This window comes from Aspergillus ochraceoroseus, assembly GCF_002846915.1.
Source record: "Aspergillus ochraceoroseus IBT 24754 chromosome Unknown P175scaffold_3, whole genome shotgun sequence".
NCBI classification, from domain to species: Eukaryota; Fungi; Ascomycota; class Eurotiomycetes; order Eurotiales; family Aspergillaceae; genus Aspergillus; species Aspergillus ochraceoroseus.
Window position 1 is genome coordinate 1,673,464 of NW_024468478.1, and position 20,935 is coordinate 1,694,398.

The window sequence follows — 20,935 nt, forward strand, 5'->3', positions numbered from 1 at the left end:
TTATTTATTTTAATTTAAAATAAGTATAATTTAATATAATAACTACTTATCTTAATATAATAATCAAGGACTGAAAGATCTATATATACTAATTAACTAGTTTTAATAAGTAAAATAATATAATATATTTATTACTCCAAGCCCTATATAGATTATAATAGTTAGTATTTCTTTAGTATAAGGAATTCTATAATATTCTAGTAAAAATTAGTATAAAGGTAATTAATAAAGACTTATACTTTTATTATAACCTAGATTAGTAGCTAATACTTATTATTTATATTAATAATATAATAGTTACTAGCCCTGATAAAGTAAATATTTAATAATTTATAGATAAGCTAGAAAAATATTTTAAATTAAAGTAACTAGGTAAACCTATATAGTTCTTAAAATATAATATTTATAGACTGCTTAGTAATCTAATATTAATATCTTAATATATATATATCCAAAAGATGCTCTATAAATAGAATTTCTATAGTCTTTAGCTATATCATATACTAATAACTCTAGAATGGAAATTAATTAAAGAAATACTAGAATTTAGTAGTATTACCTAAGATACTAGTAGTATTATTCTAGATATTATATATACCTCTATAGGTAAAGATAATATTACTTATTATTAAGAGTTAACTAAATCTTTAAATTAGATTATTATTTAGATCTAACTAGATATTTAATATATAATAATATAATTATTATAGAGGAATTATAATTCTAGTAAGTTAAACTATAATATAATTAAATAAGTTTTCTAATATTTAAAGAAGATCTTAAACTATATAATAATTTTAGGCTATTTAAATAATCTATTATATATATATATTAATACCTTCTATATAGATTATAAAGATAAGAAATTAATAGAAGACTTTATATTTTTTATATTTAGAGTACTAATTATATAAAGATTAGTAAAGTAATTACTAGTTACTCTAAGTTTAATTATTACTAAATTTATTATATAGGATATAGTAATAAAGCTAGCTATATAATTATAAAAACTATATATAGTTATTAGACTAGGAAAGTCTATAAAAAATATTATATCTTTATATATTAATTCTATAAATATTATTATATTAATAAAGAAGTTAAATTATATATCTATACTTTACTAGATAGATATTTACTATTTCTTTATTAAAGAAGTAATTAAAAATAGTAGAATTTAATTATAAATAGTTAGTAGAGAGGATAATATTATTAATAGGCTAATTAAGGTACTACTAATTATAAAATTTAATAAATTTATTAAGAGGTTAGATTTTAGTAGGTTAGAGATAGACTCTAAATAGCTTTATATAATAGATATATTACTAAGGGGGGTATATTAGAGTACTATACTTAGTAAATATAACTAGTACTACTATAAAGTAGCATCACTATAAAGAAAAAGATAGTGACACGTGACTACTCTATGTATTTAGGCCACTATTTCCTTCCAGATCTCCATGCTTCCTCCAAGCATCTCTCCTTCTCTCTATTTCCTAGTTAGACCTAATTGAATCCATTTCGGTCAACTCTCTACCGTCATAGTTTGACGACCTTCATCATATAATATAATACATATCTATTTTGGACATATCCTTATATACGGTATAAATGACAGACAAACAAAATCCCATCGCATGTGAACCCTGTCGCCAGAAGAAATGCAAGGTATTCTTTTCCTTCCCAAATCTAGGTAGCTACAGTCTGACTTATAGTGCGATCGTACCCTGTTCGTCTCCTGCTTCCATTCTCCTGAGATCCAACTAATTATCTAGCCCGTCCTGTTCGCAATGTTCTGATCCAGGGCGATGCATATACCCCGAGAGTGGGAAACGGTACATATCTCCTCCGTCAGCTCCAGATCTTACATTAACAGATGAAACAAAATAGTGGCCTTCCTCAGGGCTATATTACACATCTGGAGAACCGGTTGGCGGCCACAGAGCGGGCGCTGTATAGCACCTATGCCTCTTTGCGGGCGGTTTCTCCACCCTCATTCACTGTCGTCGTTAATTCACCACAACAAACCCCATCGCGAACCGCCGCAGTCGCTGAATGGGCTCAGTTCCCCTTGCGCGATCCGAGCGATCTGGAACGATGGTGGACCAGTAAGAACCAGATATACGGGGCAGCAGAAGAAGCTTCCTCACCGGTATGGAGTTTGGGAGCAGGGGAGATCGATACCAGAGAAAAGGATTCTTCGGCTGCAGCTTCAAGCAACAACCTTGGTCACAATCCTCGACCAAGAACGGGGAATCCGAATCCTAGAGAAGGTCGGGCGGAGCATTTGGCGGAGTTAGAGCCAGCAGTGTACTTTTGATAATTTAGTACTCAGTCATGGCGTACCTAATCCGCTGAGGGTCAAGCTCAAGAAATTTGAAGCTATTCAACCACCACGTTTGGGATTGCATTTTAAAATCGCTAGCTATAGATTACCCCAGAGAAGACTTGAGGCTGTATGTACTTGTATATTCATAAGAAACTAATCTTATTTATATGGCTAATTGCTCTGTATAAGATCTTGAATCTGCAAGCGGCACATCTTCTTTACTAGTCATTGTCACTTTAATAGTCTAATTAGGGTACATATGTAGTTATACTACGCAGCTTAGTATTACTTGCCTGAGAGAATAACTACCCCTCAAATTGAGCAAAATATCGTCAATGTAGACCTATTAATTACTGACATCAGTACCTAATCTAACAGACTCTGGGCTAGTATATGGATAGTACTGATTTAAACAGGGAGGCTAGTTATATTCATCTATATCTATAATCTCGTTGAGAAGTATAGATTCACCTGCAGTGCTAGGTAGGTTTCGAGACTTTGGAGTTGAATCACCTTTCTTATCAGCTCGAAGAGCAAGTAATATCCTGCCTTCTTGTTCGATCAATTTAGAATCCATGAGTGGTTGAGTAGCTTCCATTTTCGAGTGTATTCGTGATTACGAGGTGATCCGCTTGACCGGTGCATCCGTATACCTACGTATACCGATCTTTTCCGGCTGGCTGGAGCCTTAGTTCATCTATCTCCGTTGAGCAAGGAAATCAATGAAAAGACGATATCTCTATAAAATAACTAGATATCTATCAGCAACGCATAGGAGTCGGAATCGCTTCCGAGTTGGGAGATTCTCCAGGTCGCCGAGATCCCCGACAAGTCAATCGAGAGGAGGGGTTGAAAGAGGGGTTCATTCTTTTATTTTACTTCTCTCTCTCTCTCTCTCTCTCTCTCTCTGTGTGTGTCTCTTTTTTCCTCACTCGCCGCCTTTCTTTCAATCTCTGAATATCTCAAGATCCATAACAGACTAATTAGGGATCTCAACTGATTGCCTCCGTTATGGCGCAGCAATACAAGCTTCCGTTCGAGGTACGTCATGTCTTAGCTTCCCCACGTCCGCTAAAAACATGTCACCCTCACTAACAAAGCTCTCCCCAGCTTGACAACCCCAAACTCCTCCAGTTTGATTCCTTTGTTGGTGGTGCTTGGGTCACAGCAAAGAGTGGCAAACGCTTTGAAGTTGTTGGTAAGTTGTATATCTTGTAACTGTCACGATCTCTATGAATTCAGCCATACTGACCAATGGCATAGACCCCGGTTCCGATCTTCCCTGGGCAAGCTGTCCTGCAAACGCCGCTGAGGATGTCGATCCCACTGTGCAAATTGCCCACGATTCCTTTGAGAAGTTCAAGAAGACAACCCCGCGCCAGCGCGCACAATGGCTCATGAAATGGGATACCCTTATCCGCGAAGCTAGGAGCGATCTGGCCAAGATCCTGACCCATGAGACCGGAAAACCGATCGCTGAATCTTACGGAGAGATCGACTATGCCGTCGGTTTCACCTGGTGGTTTGCAGGAGAGGCAGAACGCATTCAGGGTACTATCTCTGTGCCTTCCACTCCCAACCGACGGGTCTTCACCGTGAAGCAGCCTATTGGCGTCGTAGCTGCTCTCGTTCCCTGGAACTTTCCTATTGCCATGGTTCTGCGTAAGGCTGCTGCCGCCTTCGCAGCTGGTTGCACCATGGTTCTCAAGCCTAGTCCTGAGACACCCCTGACAGCGCTGGTGCTCGCAGACCTCGCGCAGAAGGCAGGGTTTCCTGCAGGTGTATTCAATGTGCTCACCACAGATATGGAGAACACGCCTCCTCTCAGCGAGGCTCTTTGTAAGCACCCACTGGTGAAGAAGGTTACCTTTACAGGCTCAACACGGATTGGACAGTTGGTCGCTGCGCACTGCGCGCACGGGCTGAAGAAAGTGACCCTGGAACTGGGTGGAAATTGCCCCTTCCTTGTGTTCGATGATGCGAACCTGGACCAGGCCGTGGATCAATTGATGGCGCTCAAGTGGCGCCACGCCGGACAGGCCTGTATTACCGCTAACCGGGTGTACGTGCAGGCGGGTGTGTATGAGAAATTCGCACAGTTGTTTAAGGAGCGCACAGCCAAGTTAGTGGTGGGACATGGCGCCCAGGAAGGCACCACAATGGGACCCCTCACGACTCCCCGCAGCATTGATAAGGCTATCGCTCAGGTGGAGGATGCGCGAAAGCTGGGCGCAGAGGTCATTCTTGGTGGAAACCGTGTTGAAGGGAAGACTGGATACTTCTTCCAGCCTACCATCCTGAAAGATATGACCAAGGAGATGCTGGTGTCTCGCGAAGAAACCTTTGCACCCATTGCTGCTCTGTACCGGTTTGAGACCGAGGAGGAGGTTGTTCAGTTGGCCAACGACACCAGCATGGGCCTGGCCAGTTACGCCTTTACGAAGAACATCGACCGCACCTGGCGATTACTGGAGAATCTGGAGGCTGGTATGATTGGCTTGAACACTGGTAACTCCTCTGCGGCGGAGTCACCCTTTGGGGGCATCAAGGAATCCGGGTACGGCAAGGAGAGCGGCAAGGATGTGGCCGTGAACGAGTATCTTATTACGAAGACGGGAACTTTGACGATCGAAGGGCAGTACTAACTAACAAGAGCAGCTGTTACACGACGTTCCCTGCATGCACGGACCCCTCCGCGGCTGGGTCTGATGTTATTATATGTGCGACGGAGCGGTCTTGGGACAACTCGATGGGCCGAGAGAAGCGGCCCAGCTGATGAATTTTCAATGAATACATATTGTGAGAGGTAGATAACTACTATTTTAGGTAGGCTCTACTACAGACAGGGTAGCATTAATATAAGTGAACACTGAACCCTGCTATTTTTTTCCTTCCGTGCATGCCGCTAAGATCTGTTGTCGGATGTTGTCTCCCCGGAGCTCGTAGAGGATTCCTATTTTGTCTGAGGATTTTCCTTTCTAGGGTGAGTTGTATGAGAGAAAGCTCAGGGAAGATTCCTGCGAGAGTACCTTCGTAGTATCGTCAAGATTGCTGCTTTGGGCCATGAATGGTCTGCAAGAAGAGCATATATCAGTTTTCCACTGTATCAAAGCTCAGCAGGCAGACAAAAATCCCAATAAATTATGGTTACTATTAATGATCCAGTTGCCCTCCTCTCCGCATCTGCATGAAATAAATGAATATAGAAGATGATAGTTAATATAATACAGTTATTTCTCATTCCTCATGTGAGCTGACTCACCTAATTGGGTAAGTATCACCACTTCATCCTCTTTCTCTTCTTCTTCTTGTCGTTTCGCTCCTTATCTTCACTTCTAATTATAATATTAATTTCATCCTCTCTCTCTCTCTCTCTCTCTTTTTCTTCTTCTCCTTTTCCTTTCCTTTCCCTTTTTTTGGTCTCCTCCCATTCCTTAAGTCTCCTTGGGTTGGAATAAAACATCCTCCTTCCCCTCCTACTTGTCTTCACGCCATGGATCCTCTCTCCTCACTACGTCAACTCATCCAAACCCATCCCTTAATCGATAATCACGCACATAATCTCCTTTCTCAGTCTGCAGCTAGCGATTATACAAAGTATCCATTTGAACAGATTATCTCTGAAGCTCAAGGAGTCGCTCTCTCCAATGCTACATCCACATTACCTTTTCATCGCGCTGCCGTCCAGCTTGCCTCCCTCTATCAAAGCTCCTCATCCGATTGGGACCAGTTGAAGGCGGCCCGGAACCAATGGGTCCGGCGTGACTATGAGGACCTTGTCCGCCAGTGCCTGGAGGGGACCCATACCCTGCTACTCGACGATCTGCTGACGGACCAGGATGTTGAGCCTTTCAATTGGCATGATCGCTTCACCGTATCATGCACTAAGCGCATTGTCCGCATTGAGGCGGTGGCCGCTCAAATCTTATCCTCCCTTGTGCGGAACACATCAATCCCACTGCATTCCGCAGACCTCTCTGCTTTCCAGCCTCTCTGGGAGAGCTTTGCCCAAGAGTTTCATCTCCGGATCTCCGAAGCTATCCACGACCCCGCGGTAGTGGGGTTTAAGTCGGTTATATGTTACCGCACTGGGTTAAATGTTCAGCCAACTGATGACGATGATACTGGACCAGTGCTTCACTCGTTCGTACGCACTATCTCCCAAGCGACCATCTCCACTTGCCGCGTAGAAGATAAGCCGCTTAATGACTGGCTGGTTCGTCAAACCCTCAATCTGCTCAAATCGGCCGAGACCACTCAGCCAAATAAACCCATTCAGCTGCATACTGGTTTAGGTGATAACGACATTAATCTACTCCGCTCTAACCCTGCTCACCTGCAAGCCCTGATTGCCCAGTATCCCGAGGTTGATTTTGTTTTGCTGCATTCGTCTTATCCGTACACTCGTGAAGCCGGTTACCTGGCGTGCGTTTATCCTAATGTCTACTTAGACCTCGGAGAGGTCTTCCCCATGGTGAGTCGAGATGCACAGGAGTCCATCATCCGAGAGAGTCTTGAGATTGTTCCTACAACGCGCTTGCTGTGGAGCACGGACGGCCATTTCTTCCCAGAGACATTCTGGCTTGCCAACAAACAGTTCCGTGATGCGTTAGAAAAGGTTTACTGCCCTGAATTGTCTTTGAAATTGATTTGAACTAAATGTCGTTAGATTTTTGTGGAATACGTCCAAAATGGTGATTACACTGTTGGGCAAGCTAAAAAAGCTGCAGTAGACATTCTCTTCTACAATTCTAACAAGTTATATGATCTTCACGAGAATCTCCATTTCGATGGACCTGCGTCTGGATCATTGGCTAGCCCCCTGTCGCATACCTCGTCTGCGGATGCATTTGAGGTGTTTATGAGGAGTAACCCGGATGTCAAATATATTTGGATGCAATTCATCGACCCTACAGCGCTCGTTCGGTTGCGTATCTTCCCTATCTTGGAGTTCGCTAAGATTGTCCGCAAGCAGCGCCGGATTGGTATCTGTATGGCGGTTCTTTGGATGCTGCAGGACGACATGGTAGTCGGAGGTTCTACTACTGGCCAGTTCTACATGACTCCGGATTTATCAAGTCTTCGCCGAAATGTTGGAATCAACTCAAAAAGCGCTACTGTGATGACCTGGTGGCGGACCGAAGAGGACCAACCCCTGGAGGGATGTCCCCGCACTACTCTGCTCAAAATAGCCAACAAACTCCGCGACGAGTTCGGTATCGAGGCCACCTGCGGCTTTGAAGTGGAAGTCGTCTTTTTAAAGTCTGTTATCGACCCCGAAACCGGCAAAGAAGATTATGTACCTAGTGCTACAAACCACTCGTGGTCTCAGATGACCCAGGAAACACGCCGCCTGGTCCCGCTACTCGAAGAGATCGCCGAGACTCTCGCCTCTGTTGGGATCAATCTTGAACAATTCCACTCTGAATCCGCTCCGGGCCAATTCGAATTCATCCTCCCACCGGGCTCACCCGTCGCTGCAGTCGATATGCTTATCACAGTCCGACAAGTAATAACCTGCGTCGCAGAGCAGCACGGCATTCGGGCCACCCTCCACCCACGCCCCTACTCCAACGCTGCTGGCACAGCTTCCCACGCACACATCTCCATCTCCCCACCTACAAAAGAAGACTCCTTCCTGGCTGGCGTACTCGAAAACTACCCAGCTCTGGTGGCCTTTACCCTCTCCGGGGACGCCAGCTACGAGCGCGTTATGTCCGGCATCTGGTCCGGAAGCGAATGGGTCACCTGGGGCACTCAAAACCGCGAGGCTCCAATCCGAAAGATCTCCCTAGGTCACTGGGAAATCAAGTCTCTAGATGGACTGGCCAACATGTACTTCGCAATGGCTGCCTTCCTTGCTGCAGGATACTCCGGTGTCAAGGAAAATAGACCGCTAACCGTTAAGGACTGTGCATGTAAGCCATTCAATTTCCCCGGGCTCCCTATTAAAAGGCCCATTACAATACTGATACAAATAAATATAGATGACGCAGCTACCCTCAACGATGCCCAGCGTGCCTCCCTAGGTATCACGACTAAACTCCCGAATACCCTTTCCAAGAGTCTTGATGCTCTAGCCTCCAACAAAACTATGCAGGATATCCTCGGTGCAGATGTAGTAACGAACTACATTATTGTGAAACGAGCTGAGAGTGCGAAACTCAGAGCCATGGATGAGAACACGCGACGGAAATGGCTAATAGAGCGATACTAATGCATATTTATAGACTACTAACTCTCTCCCTCTCCATTTTAGCCTCTGTTATGATGCTCTGCAGATAAATACGGTTTCTGCACTACCTCCACTGTCACCACATAATAATATCTAAATAACCTTAAAACTATATATTTACGAGCCATACGAGGAATTGGATAAACTTTCTTTAGTCTTATTTATACCCTGTACCGTCGTTGATTTTAATTGTTCACCAAATGATAAAATATGCACATCAATCATCTCAACTTTATTCATTGTCTATATTCAGTTCATGTTTGCTGTATATATATATATGTGTGTGTATGTATTGTCATATCATGTCACCACATATCATCACATCTTATCTCTATTTTAAACAGGAGTATCACTCATGCTGCATGGCCGTGTACGGAGTAAGTCCCTAACAATTGTCATCCACCACTAAAACTCGAGCACAGCGTCCTGCTTTGTGTTCTGCGGCAAAAGGTCCAAGTGGTAGAGATTTGAAAGGGGATGGCGTGGGAAGAAGGGTGGACAGAGGATCAGCCACATCGAGATAGTTACAATTCTCTACCAGGAGCTTGCCAGTCTCTTTACACGTTTCAATGTCCAGAAAATATTTGGACTCCACCTCATCCACGGACACTTCCAAATCGAGGAAGACAAGATCATGCTTAGGACGCCCCTCAAATCCATTCGGGGATGCTGGACCCAGCCTACCAGTATCGCAGATATCAAACCGGCAGAAATCCACGGTCACATCTTCAAGCTGACAGCCAACGGCGAGCTGCAAGCCTACGAGCATCGCCAAGGACCAACAACCAGTCTGGATGAAATCGATCCTGATTTCTTCCAGGAACTAGTTAGATACCTTCTCAAGCCCATGACCTAGTCGATCTCCTCGGGCTTCAAGTCCTTACTCGTGATGATATGCCGCTGATGATGAGTGAGTTTATCCTCACCAATAACAGCACTGTCATGCTGGACAACAGAGATATGAAGAGCTATAGGATACCTTTCTACATCACTAGGTTCTTTCTTGAAGAAACAGACATGCCTGAGTTCAAGGACGGGAGAATCTCATGCATAAACTATCAAAAACACCCATAAAGTTTATATTAAGGGCAAGATTGAAATGGAGAACCAGCTTATGGCTATTCTCCAAAGTGAGGACCTTGTCTTTTGAGTGTATCCTTTACCTAGGGATAGTATCTTATTGTTTTTGAGTTGATCCTTTACTTAGGGTTAGTTATCGCGATAGTTTAATACCATATTAGAGTAGTTTCTTTTCTTTTTTTTTTTTCTTCATTAGATTAACCAACTATCTAGAGTTTACTGTCAATACATGGAGAAAATACCCTATATCTGCCCACGATGTCTCACCTCCCTGCCTGTTTTGCAACCCATCATACATACGCTAGCTCACCAAAGAGAGGTCCAATCATCAGTAGTACAGAAAGCATCCAGATATGTATGCAAGCAAACCACCCTGCTGATCCTTCCGCACACTTTCCACCATACCTTTCATGTCCCAAAAAAATCCATATTGGTAGAAAAGTCCAGCCATCCTTGCTGCACGGATTAAATAGAAATCAGCATTAGAGATATTCCAAGCCTCCTCCTGAAAGGTCTGCCAGAATAGGCTCCTAAGTTTGCAGGAGCAATTATAGTAGTACCACCCTTTTAAATCTATCCAGCCTAAAATATTCTCAAGCCCGTAGAGCATGAACCCAAAAGGCAGAATCTTTGATTTAGCCTAGTCCATAACTCCAGTGATATATCTAGTTCCAGAATTGGCCAGGAGATTTGTCATGTTCAGGTCCCTGTAGCTCAGAATAAACGGGAAGGTATTGGAGAAGAGAGACGGGAGTTCCTGGCAGACCCTTTTAAGATTTAGTGCAAAGTAAGATAGTAGGTCTCGAGCTAGAAGGTCAAAATTTAACTAAAACTCTATAAGTAAGGTTGCAGTTTTATCCAGGCTTAATTATTAATTATTATTCTATAATTATATAAAGAACCTATTCTAGAATATTAGTTCCTGAAAATAGAAAGGGGAAAAAAGATTTCTTAGTATATTTTATAAAGTCCTTAATAGTATTATACTATTAGGACATATCATCTAGTAGGATGCGCGCCATAATATAAGCAATCCCAGGAAGCTTCTCTATCTTGTAGATATAGAGTAGCCGTGAATCAGCTATAGTTTTGAGATACTTGTAGCTGGCTACAAATTCAGGGTAGGTAGCTTTAGCAAGACTAATCTTGCCTATATCAAGGATAGAGTCCCCATCTCAAAATTAGAGGAGCTTGGAGTTATTGGGCCCTGCCATCATGGTATAGCTGCACACTCCTTGCATCTGTAAAGCAGTGGACTCCCCACCAGCATGAGAAATAGCAAATTCATCACATTACTGTCTTGTTACAGTAGTACTAGCGTTGAGAGAAATCGTTAATTGCGCTGTCAAGACTATATGTTTTATAAGTCGTCATTGTGGTGGAGGGCAGGAGGAGGAGGAGGAGGAGGGGCAGGGAACTGGGAGATAATAGTAAGGAAGTGAGAACTTAGTAGTTAACTAAGTAGAAGGTATTACAGATAGCCTTGGTTCACTCACTGCTGTTTAATACTGTCAGCGACCCTGTTGCTGTTCCAAACCTCCCAACTTTATTAGATATACTCCGTATGTTACTCTGTATAGCATAGCATATTTGGGGGTCAGAAAGTTCTTTGTCCATTTCTCGCAACTGTGGGTCAGTGGTGGTCAGAACAAAAAATATTTCTGTCCCTGGAGAATATAATTAACCAATTATAATTCAGATATGCCTAGTAGGTCCTTAGGTAGGTTAGGTAGGTACCTAATTTTAAGCAATAGATATCAAAAGTACTTGTCCGCCCCGTCACGTTCTACCTACCATTGTGGCATTGAGCTACCCCCAGGATTACCTAATAATCCAGGGAATCACGTGTAGTCATGTGATCCAGCAATATAGTTTATCCGCTCCTATGAGGATCCTCAGGTGCCACGTGATAGGGGGGCTCTTCTCAGACAAGAATCCTGATTTGGACCAGCATCGAATAACAACTTCGTCTACGGGGTGCGAAAGTCAAGGAAGGAAGGAGTCCATGCAAAATGACCTGGTCTACCTCCTTGCAACCATTCTCCGGTGCTAGTTGTTTCTCATGATTCATGCTCCTAATGGTGTGATTTTCCATCATGGATTCCAACGGCACTTTTGCCCGTAGTTTCGACGAATCTCTAACACGCGAACTACCTCATCCCCGCATCGCTCCTCTTCGTGAGCCGGTCTCATCCCGCATCCTCAGCGTTCCCTTACCCCTCGAGCCCAATGCGAGTGGGGTCCGGGACCCAAATTCGATTTCAAAGACCAGCAATTCCGCTAGAAATTTGCCCCCACGGAATGAACAGAGTCCCGAGGTACCAGAAGGTACAAGCGCTGCTCGCTCAAAGAAGAACGACTTCTCCGCGGACCCCCTGTTGGAGCCACCTCCACGGCCAATCCTTCCGGCGTTTGTCAACCTCCGTGCTCTTGAACGATTCCCGTATTCCTCTTTTGACGATGACGGCCTACATTCTCGGAAACGGCGACGTGTGGATGTTCATGGGGATTCTTTTGGAGAGCACTTGCAGCTCCCGATACCCCAGACACAGAAGGAGCAGCGACCTCCGCCGTTCGGGCCGTTTGCTATTCTCAATGGACTTAACGAGCCTCCTCCTAACGCGGCTTTGCTTCCACCCATCGAGGCCGGCTCGATTACCCAGCTCCTGACTAAACCCTCGCGAGATAGTATTCTCGTGGAGCCAACTCTCTTGGTTACCATCCCCATCTCGGATAGTCAGACTGGGGAAAGAAGAGAAGGGCGGATTGAGGATATTTTGGCTACGCCTATTGTTGAAAAGCTTGCAGAGCCAGACAATGCCAGCCTAGAGAATACGATCTTGACCAATTCTAAGACTCATCAGCCAAATGCCGATAAAAGCCAACCTGACGTGGAGAAAGAGCCACCGTCCGCAGAGAAATGCGATGAACCAATTTCTCCTAAAACGAGAGGCCGTTCGCGGAAGAATCTTCGCAAGTGGACCGATGAGGAGACCATAGCACTGCTCCGTGGTGTTGTGAAGTGTGGTATTGGCAATTGGACGGCAATATTGGCGCAACCAGAGCTGAAGTTCAACAGGCGGAGTGCGTCGAACTTGAAAGATAGGTATGTGTAATGTGACTAGAAGGTGGGATTGAAGCCAATTAAGCACCTTTAGGTTTCGTGTCTGCTGTCCCTGGGCCTACCGGTAAGGCGAAGTTTGAATTTTTGTTAGCTACGGTAAGAATCATGTCTAATTCTTCACACAAGGGCTTCCGACCCGAATGAAGCGACGCGACAACTTCGGGACGCTCTCACCAGCTCCTTATCACGGACCGAAACCGATGGTTTGAGCGGCAGTGGTGGGAAACTCCGTCTTCCCCAACCACAATCAACCGATTCCGAATCGCGTTCGATAGTGAAAGGTTCAAACTTCTCTGGAAACGACTGCTCGTCTTCGAGTTTCTCCTCAACCAACGAGGCGGGGCCAGAATCTCCAAAGTCCCGCTCTAGAATTAGCTCATCGTTCAAAACTACCCCAATCCTGTCCAGTAAATCTAGATCTGCCTTGGTGTCCCTGGGAATCCCTGAGCCACATTTTGCCACAAAATCCCGGCGCCGTTCACGCCGCCTGTTCACTGCATCCGAGGATGAAGCCTTGCTGAAGGGATACGCAGTTCACGGGTTTCAATGGACACTGATCCAGCAAGACAAACGCCTAAACCTCGACCATCGAAGGGCAACTGATTTACGGGACCGATTCCGGACTAAATTCCCTCACGCATACCGGGATGGGGGCTCGGTAAACGGAAGAAATCTGCATACCGAGACAAAAGATGCCATCCTAAAAGACGGATCCACTCGCCCCCCTGGCAACAAGCAAAGCCCCCTGGACCTCGACCGTATGCCATCCGATGATCGTCCAGAAAAGTCCTCTAAACTAGATCAGGCTCCTACGGGGGTTGTAGATACAGCTCTTCCATCTCCCGTACCGCCCCAAGGGCCACCCGAGAGCTCCACGGCTGCACCCGCTGGTGCCTTCTCATTTTCGCTGGACGAGAACGCGACGAATAATGCAAGCGTAGACACTTCGTGGACAGCTAACACTCTACCACCGTTGCTCTGGGAGGATCTCACCTAGCTATTCCCACTCAGTCTAATATTATATTACAAGTTGTGGTGGGCCTCTCTCCCGAACACTATACAAGCTCTACCTAGGTGCAGTGCCTCGCCAAGTCAATCAGTAATACAATTCGTATCGAATTAAACCGAATTCGAGTCTATCCTGTACGCCCGCTAACTCCCCTTCCCGCTCCCCTGATTGTAACTATTTTTTACACTCTTCGCAACCATCAGTCAGTCCAGTCAGTAAATCACCACATATCCGTATACTCCATCGCCAACGTAACATCCCCCAGCGCCGCACCCCTCACCAACCCAGCCAGCACAACGGCCTTCCCAACCCCCATCTCCCTCCCAATGAAATCCAGCTGTCTGGACACCCACAGTCTCTGCGTGACAGTCACCCCTTCCACGATCCCAGCGACATACAACGGCCACACAATATGGCAAGCAGAGATGAGCCGCGCGTATTTCCCATGCGGGAACCCTTCACTCGGGTAGCGGATTTCTCCCGACGCGGCCCGGTACCCAAGATGGTACGGCATAGAGGCACAGATATCAGCCGTCAGCGCCCGGATCTTGCTATGTGTTGTGGCGATATCACTGGCGAGGTCGTGGAGTGATGGCGAGCTGGAGACAGTCGAACCTGAGCAGGAAGTTGAAGTCGAAGTCGAAGAAGCAGCATCAGAAGCAGGAGAAAAAGAAGAAGGAGAAGCAGAAGCAGAAGCATGCCCAGTACTATTACCACCACTTCCACTCCTATCATCGTAAGCAAACTGCGTCAACAAATCATAACACCGCAAGCGCAAACACTGCAAGACCACCCGCAGCGTGCGATACTGCGCCCAGCCATTCCCGGCCCAGAATGTCGGGTAGATGTGTGCGCTGGCCGCCCAGATATCGACGCTATTCTCTGGCAGCTGGATGGTCATGTGCTTCCATTCTGGGGGCAGAGAGTGCGGCCACTTGGCTAGCTGGTGGTCTAGTGACGAGATGGTTTCGAGGAAGGATGAAATTGTGAGGAGGGGCGCTTCGAGGAAGGGCCAGGCGAATTCTATTTGGCGCAGCTGGAGATTGAGGATGAGGAGTTTACAGGTGTAGAGATGGATGAAGGAGTTCGGGGAGGCAGGGGAGGGTTTGGAGAGAGCGGCTTGTAGGCCGTAGAGCTCGTCGATTGTGAAGATGGAGAAGAACTCGTTGGAGTTGGAGGTGTTTTCGGTGTCGAAGCAGGTGCAGAGCTGTTTGATTATTTGATCTTGGGTTAGTAGTTGATTTATTTTTGTTCTTCTTCTTCTTCTTCTTCTTCTTCTTTTTGCCCCTATTGCGAGGTCTTGCTCCTGGGTTTATATACTACTAGGTAGGGTTGAGGAGAAGAACGTACAGCTCGGGAGAGGAGAGCGCCGTACAATTTTACGTTTGTCTCATTTTGAAAATCCTTATTCTTTTGCGTCCGGACAAACGCAATTGCAGCTTCGAGGTGTGGATTTGATGTGGATTTGGAGTGGTCTTCGTTGGCCAGGTCCTAGAAATGGGTGAGTGAGTGAGATGACCTGAGAGTCTGCGGGACAGAAAGTCGTACATCGTACATGGCCAGGATGAAAATTGTCAAGATCAGCTCGCAGGTCCTACTTTCATTTCGCTCCTCTACTACCTGACGAGTGAGTTGTAGGGCGCTGCCATAGCATCCGATGGCGTCGGCCACAGCAGGAGCTCCATATTCCCTCCTTTCGGCGACAAAGGTAAGAATCAAGGCCGATAGAGCCGGTAACAACGGAGACAATCCATCCAGTTCTGATAGAACACTAGGAAGCGCTGCCAAACAGCCACCGTAGAGACTCTGTGCTTGCGGGAGGCGAAGGATATGTGCATAAAAGGCACACGGGTCGAACTGCCCATGGACAGAGGAAGGAGACCCCGCGCAATGCGCGAGTTGTTTCTCTACAAGATTCTGCTTCGGTACCGAGAAAGAAAAGTCGCTAAAGCCAAAGCGATTGTGACTACTGTTCAGAGTCACTTGGCCAAATGATGGCGCTATTGGAGGTATTGAGGCTCCTTTTGTTGGCTGGAGTTGGTGGGACGATGGGCGTTTGCGAGTCTTCTTGGAAGGATTACTATCGAGAACACGATATCCGCCACAAGTACGGTTTCCCTTCATGCATCGCTGGCAAACTGGTTTCATTTCATCACACTGCTATAACTCAGTATATACGCTCCTCGACAATATACCGAGTAGTAATATAAAAAAAAGATATTTGGAGGGAGGAAGGGAGAACAGACCTTCACTTTGCGAGCCCGGCATGTATAACAGCCCCGACTGGGGCCGCCTGGATACACCATTTTGCTTGTATCTCGCAAGCTCCCTGGCTGGACCTGGGATGCAATTCGCCAATACGAAAGGCAAAGGATGCAAAATGTTTAAAAAGAGGAGAGAGATAAAGATGACTAGGGCAAAGATGGTTTTTTGAAATAGGTGGAGGAGGGAAACGGTAGAGTTGTCAATGTTGACGACGGATAACTTGGAGATATAACTGACCAACATGCCCTCCTTTTTCCAGGGTCTTTTCTAGAGCCTAATGACAGTGAAGATCCTGACAATGACTTGCAAGTTGTTCTAGGGGCGCAGAAAGATTCCCCTGTTATTTCCACTCTCACGCACATCCACCCTTGTACTGACACTCAGCCTTGTGTGTTGAGACAAGACTATCTCCAGATATTCCCCTCCCCTTGGGATCAACCAAGCCAAAGAAAAGGGTTAAGATATATATCTATTTTTCGCAAGATCCCTGCAGCCTAAAACTGAGCGACATGGAAGGCTCCAGAGCTGCTTTACCGTTGGGCCATCCCATCCGTGTCTGCTCAGCTTACTCGCCATAACAGCCCATCTACTTCTACAAGCTAGCTCTAGCTGTTGATCTACTCGGCATTTATTCCCTCCAGCAAGTGGAATCTATCCACTGATCCTGCCTGCCTCTTCAGCCCTGAGGCCCCAGATCGAAAGGTCTTTGGAACGCCTGATTTTCAGCGCGCGTTCGCTCCTCTCTAGCAAGACAGCTGAAATTTCCCCACCTGCGTGAGTACATAATGATTCATTATAAATCACAGATTCTCACTCACACGTGTTGAAAAAAGTTTGGGGGCCAGCAGAATTCCCCTGGTTGAATATACGCAGTACGATGTACATTGGTTGGGGTCAGCAGCTTGTCATACAGCGCTTGATTCCGTATACCTACTCTGGTATAGGTACTTCGGTATGGAGTAGTTGTACCTAATTTCAACGATGCATCCAACCTGGGATATTTTAGTCCAGGCCACTACTAACGTCCAATACGGCTTGTGCAATTTGCCAGGTATTTGTTTTCCTCTCCAATGGCGCGCGGGTTTACTCTTTTAGGCACTCTTGCCGGCGCTACAAGATACCTAACCTTGACGTATACCTCCTATACAACCAACCACATACGATCGTTGGGGGAAATGAATGCTATATTGAATAATATTTAGCCTCTCGTGCCTTACCAGTCTGGTTGTCCCAAAGTACGTCGACACACGCCAGTCCCACACCATACTCTGCAGCCACACACGCACGCGCGCACCATCATCCTCCGAAAGAATTATAATGCCCCAAATACCCCCAACCTGGGAAAGTGCTCCAGAGAAAGTCTCGGATCCGGATCAGGATCCGGAGAGACAGACAGCAGCCGCAATTTATCCACCAAACTCGATATACTAGTACGCCGGATCCCCAGACAATACAACAACAAGCACAACCCCCCCAGAACTGAATCTCACCAACGTAAAAAAGTTCTGTTTCGATATCCCCTGGCTCTCCTTCCTAATCGTACGCCAAGATCTTCCCGCAGGGATTGTACTCTGTAGATCCTGTCAACCGTTATTTTCCACTTCACTAAACTCCGTACAGGGATTGTTATATCGGGTTTACTCGGCGCTTCTATTCCTCTATAGTTCTTATCGTGGACGGGATTGGTTGGTTTGTCTGCACTTAGTGAGCAGTACTCCGCCTAGTTAACTACCTACCGAGTACTTACGGAGTAGTACTCTGTAGAAAACCGGGACCGCGATGCGATGCTGTTTGTTTTCTTTGCGACGTGGAAATAGGAACTGATCTACTGAATCAAGCACTAGGAGTGCTCCATAATGAATGTTAATTCTTTGTTTCCTTGCCACGGCTTCTATTATTAAGTACCACCACTACGGAGTAGTAACTAACTAACTACTACCTAATTACTGGTACGTATTATTCTTCAATTGGAGTTCTCAATGACTCCACTCCACTCCAGAGTCTGACGCAGTTTCGAATGAATTTCCTAATCAGGTTAATACCTACTCCGGTATGTATGCATCATTGCATGTCCACATAGTGTCTCGTTGATTGCTAGCTTGGACCTGAGATCAGGGCTGAGAAATGAGTGAGAAGTTAGAACCGTAGTTGACTAGTTAATGGATGTCCGTCCGCTACCTTGGAAGGTATAGTTCTAGTTATACTGTTGCTTTGCTAGTGAGTGAGGAAGTTGGACTAAGGGGCACGCACTCTCTACCTTGGGGTCCCTACCAGGTCGGATCGATCCCCCATATTGGAAAACAAACACCCAAATCCCAAGTGTCAGGGCCAGGGCCAGCCTCTAGCCTAGGCAATCATATCCCGAGGCTGAGCAACTAACTACCTACGTTGCCCCAGCTGAAAAGTAATATTCGAGGTATTATAGGTACCTTTCTGGTAGTCATACTATACTATCTACTAGTTACCTAGGATCCAGCTCAAACTGAACCTACTTATATCTACAGATAGCTAAAGTTGAACCAAGTTGTTTATTTCATTTCACGCGCGGTGGAGTGTCTCCTCTGGGATGTGGTACTCTAGTCCATCTGCTCATCATGTTGCCCAGATGGAAAGTAATCGAGAAATTGAGAAACTACGTGGTATTTCAGAAAATAACTAATGCATGAGCACAGAACACAATGCATAGATTGGGTTCAACCAAACCCAAACAAAACAGATATAACAAAGATTACAGTGCTTGATGAAAAAAAAGAGAAGAAACAACATGGAGAATCATAATATAGACAGAACTAGATTGCCGCCATAATCACTTCGATCGACTGATTCAAGAGAGAAACGCTGTTTTGCTCCGCCGGTAAATCAATAGGTATGTGTGTGAGAGCTGCTGATAGAGAGAGAGAGAGAGAGAGAGAGAGAGAGAGAGAGAGATAGAATTTAAGTGAATTAATTGATTCAACCCCTGCCAATTCTACCAAGCATTGCGATCCCAGTTAGGATCTAAATTCTAGGTTAGTATGGACCAAACCTATTTCCAACATCCAAGGCGCTTTGGGGGGAGGGGACTGACCCTGTATAAAGCTTGCAAGTACCTTACTCCCTGTCTGCAAAAGCGGATGACCAGCAACAATCTGCAAGAACCGCTGCAGTCCCTCCCGCCGGTGCTCGATCACGTCATCACTGAACCGGTTCGTGAATACTTTCCCTGGAAGAGGAGGAATTGTCACCCTTGTACTCTCGCGCTCAAGGATATCGCGGAAGTATTCAAAATCGGAGTATCGGCGACGCACGACGGAGTGCTTCAGTTTGAAGGCGGGGATGTTTGTGCGACAGATGATCTCATAGGATGTGTACATGCTGCGGGACGTGCCGTGCGTTTGAGGGTTGCGGACCTGGAGATGTGAGTTAGCTAAAAATCGTTTGGCCGAGTAAAATTGGAGAGCGTAGGGGATTGAAATCCCATGTTCAGGTTGCAGCGTGGATTTGAATAGAATAGGGCAAAGGCGAGGTCGTAGGAGGAGGAGGAGGAGGAGGGGTACATGTCCAGGCGGAGGGGGATGAGGATATTTATCTAGCTTACCTCGATCTCCAGAAAGTTTTCGGGAGGTCCGTAGATCTCCTCGAATGTTTGTTGTCGCGATTCAGGTACCGCTTGCATTTTTCAGGTCTTGTAGGTCCGGTGAGAGGTGTCGTCGAGTGAGCACGAGGGGTTGGATGCGAGGAGGACCCGGGGATAACGCGGGGAAGGCTGTCTTGGAGGAGATCAAAGACGCACGCGGATGGGAATTCTAAAGTGGTCGCTTAGGTGTAAAGATGAATTTTTTTTTCATGGGATTCAGCGAGGCAATATCGAACCAGAAAAAACAGCTGGTTGGAGAGCGTATATGGCGGAAGAGTTACGAATCCCGCATCGATGGGGAAGTTCGAGGTTTGGGTGGAGGAGCCTCTGTCAAGCCTTTGCATCGGACCCCTACAACACCGCGCCTAAGACACTCAGCGATGGTGACGACGTGAGGTCACAATTTCCTCTCGACCCGAGAAAGAGAATACACCATAGGAAGAATGTCAATAATTTAATATGACACTCTCAGATCTATTTTGGTGTTCAAAGTCTGGACATTTGGGTTGATTGCTGTGGCTGTGTACTCTGGTACGGTGGTGTGGCGCTGGACCGTTGAAAGTGGCTTGATCTATAGCATATCACTCTGCATCCACCTACAGCAACCTGCATCTTCTTTCATTTTACAGAAATCTTGTTATTATCCATATGTCTACTACTCATCTTCCATACTCTGTGCCTGTCTTTGTATCCCACTAATGCGTAGGTTTATCCTGAATAGAAGGCTAGCTTTTCACAAGAGATGGTGTGAGAGGGAGCTTGAATATACCAACTTAGAGTGTCTAAATGTGGCACAAAAAGGCGCATGATAATGCAAGAGTTGCAGCAGATCTTAGCTTTCATGCTTTCCAAATAGCAGTTAGACGCTGCAATAGACAAGAAATTATAGTACAAAAGAAACATAAAGACGACCAATTTGGTACAAGCTAGTCCATGTTCTTTCCACCTGGTAGATGTCAGCTTGCTCCTCAAAGCTTTACATGAAGTGATATAACCCCCGCCAAAAGAAAGAAAGAAAGAAAGAAAGAAAGATGGGATGTAGAAAAAGATCTGATTTGTTTAATACACCTTGAGCAAAGCTCGAATAAGAAAAGCAAGACCCGCACAACAAATGGAAGCCAATTTCCCCGATAAATCTTTAAGAAACAACAAGGACGGAAGGAAATAAAAACGAGAACCATACAGACCCAAGCTTAAAAAAAAGGTACAGCTGAGAAAATAAAGAAAAGAAATTGAGATACACATAATACCAGCCCGGAATGTCCTGATATCGCCAG

At 45.5% G+C, this 20,935-nt stretch overlaps 7 protein-coding genes across 7 annotated transcripts; 5 read left to right on the forward strand and 2 right to left on the reverse strand.

Annotated features, from left to right (window-relative positions):
• Positions 1–1,544: 1,544 nt before the first annotated feature.
• P175DRAFT_0477470 (Zn(II)2Cys6 transcription factor domain-containing protein) lies at positions 1,545–2,501 on the forward strand. The gene is made up of 4 exons (XM_040895321.1): positions 1,545–1,668; positions 1,716–1,729; positions 1,776–1,835; positions 1,891–2,501. The coding sequence occupies exons 1-4, from the start codon at positions 1,612–1,614 to the stop codon at positions 2,318–2,320; spliced, it is 561 nt and encodes a 186-aa protein (XP_040753239.1). The 5' UTR covers positions 1,545–1,611; the 3' UTR covers positions 2,321–2,501.
• An 839-nt stretch (positions 2,502–3,340) lies between these two features.
• P175DRAFT_0435526 (NAD-dependent succinate-semialdehyde dehydrogenase) lies at positions 3,341–4,974 on the forward strand (the record flags this gene model as incomplete). The annotated part of the gene is made up of 3 exons (XM_040893738.1): positions 3,341–3,370; positions 3,440–3,527; positions 3,593–4,974. 3 exons carry the CDS (start codon positions 3,341–3,343, stop codon positions 4,972–4,974), a joined length of 1,500 nt encoding a protein of 499 aa, XP_040753240.1.
• Positions 4,975–5,656: 682 nt separating this feature from the next.
• Positions 5,657–8,667, forward strand: fluG (extracellular developmental signal biosynthesis protein FluG). Its single transcript, XM_040899292.1, has 3 exons — positions 5,657–6,947; positions 6,999–8,247; positions 8,317–8,667. Exons 1-3 carry the CDS (start codon positions 5,823–5,825, stop codon positions 8,544–8,546), a joined length of 2,604 nt encoding a protein of 867 aa, XP_040753241.1. The 5' UTR covers positions 5,657–5,822; the 3' UTR covers positions 8,547–8,667.
• Positions 8,668–9,443: 776 nt separating this feature from the next.
• On the forward strand, positions 9,444–9,638 carry P175DRAFT_0436219 (uncharacterized protein; the record flags this gene model as incomplete). The annotated part of the gene is made up of 1 exon (XM_040893787.1): positions 9,444–9,638. A coding segment is annotated over one exon (195 nt), but the record flags the coding sequence as incomplete, so codon positions are not given.
• A 2,102-nt stretch (positions 9,639–11,740) lies between these two features.
• On the forward strand, positions 11,741–13,765 carry P175DRAFT_0531385 (uncharacterized protein; the record flags this gene model as incomplete). Its single annotated transcript, XM_040899871.1, has 3 exons — positions 11,741–12,750; positions 12,803–12,832; positions 12,895–13,765. The coding sequence occupies 3 exons, from the start codon at positions 11,741–11,743 to the stop codon at positions 13,763–13,765; spliced, it is 1,911 nt and encodes a 636-aa protein (XP_040753243.1).
• A 232-nt stretch (positions 13,766–13,997) lies between these two features.
• On the reverse strand, positions 13,998–16,226 carry P175DRAFT_0556807 (Zn(II)2Cys6 transcription factor domain-containing protein; the record flags this gene model as incomplete). Its single annotated transcript, XM_040900717.1, has 4 exons — positions 16,024–16,226; positions 15,326–15,934; positions 15,128–15,268; positions 13,998–14,984 (listed from the first exon to the last, which is right to left on the reverse strand). The coding sequence occupies exons 1-4, from the start codon at positions 16,081–16,083 to the stop codon at positions 13,998–14,000; spliced, it is 1,797 nt and encodes a 598-aa protein (XP_040753244.1). The 5' UTR covers positions 16,084–16,226.
• A 2,357-nt stretch (positions 16,227–18,583) lies between these two features.
• On the reverse strand, positions 18,584–20,132 carry P175DRAFT_0523061 (sorting nexin-3). Its single transcript, XM_040899293.1, has 3 exons — positions 19,620–20,132; positions 19,110–19,431; positions 18,584–19,039 (listed from the first exon to the last, which is right to left on the reverse strand). The coding sequence occupies exons 1-3, from the start codon at positions 19,695–19,697 to the stop codon at positions 19,011–19,013; spliced, it is 429 nt and encodes a 142-aa protein (XP_040753245.1). The 5' UTR covers positions 19,698–20,132; the 3' UTR covers positions 18,584–19,010.
• Between the last annotated feature and the right edge of the window lie 803 nt (positions 20,133–20,935).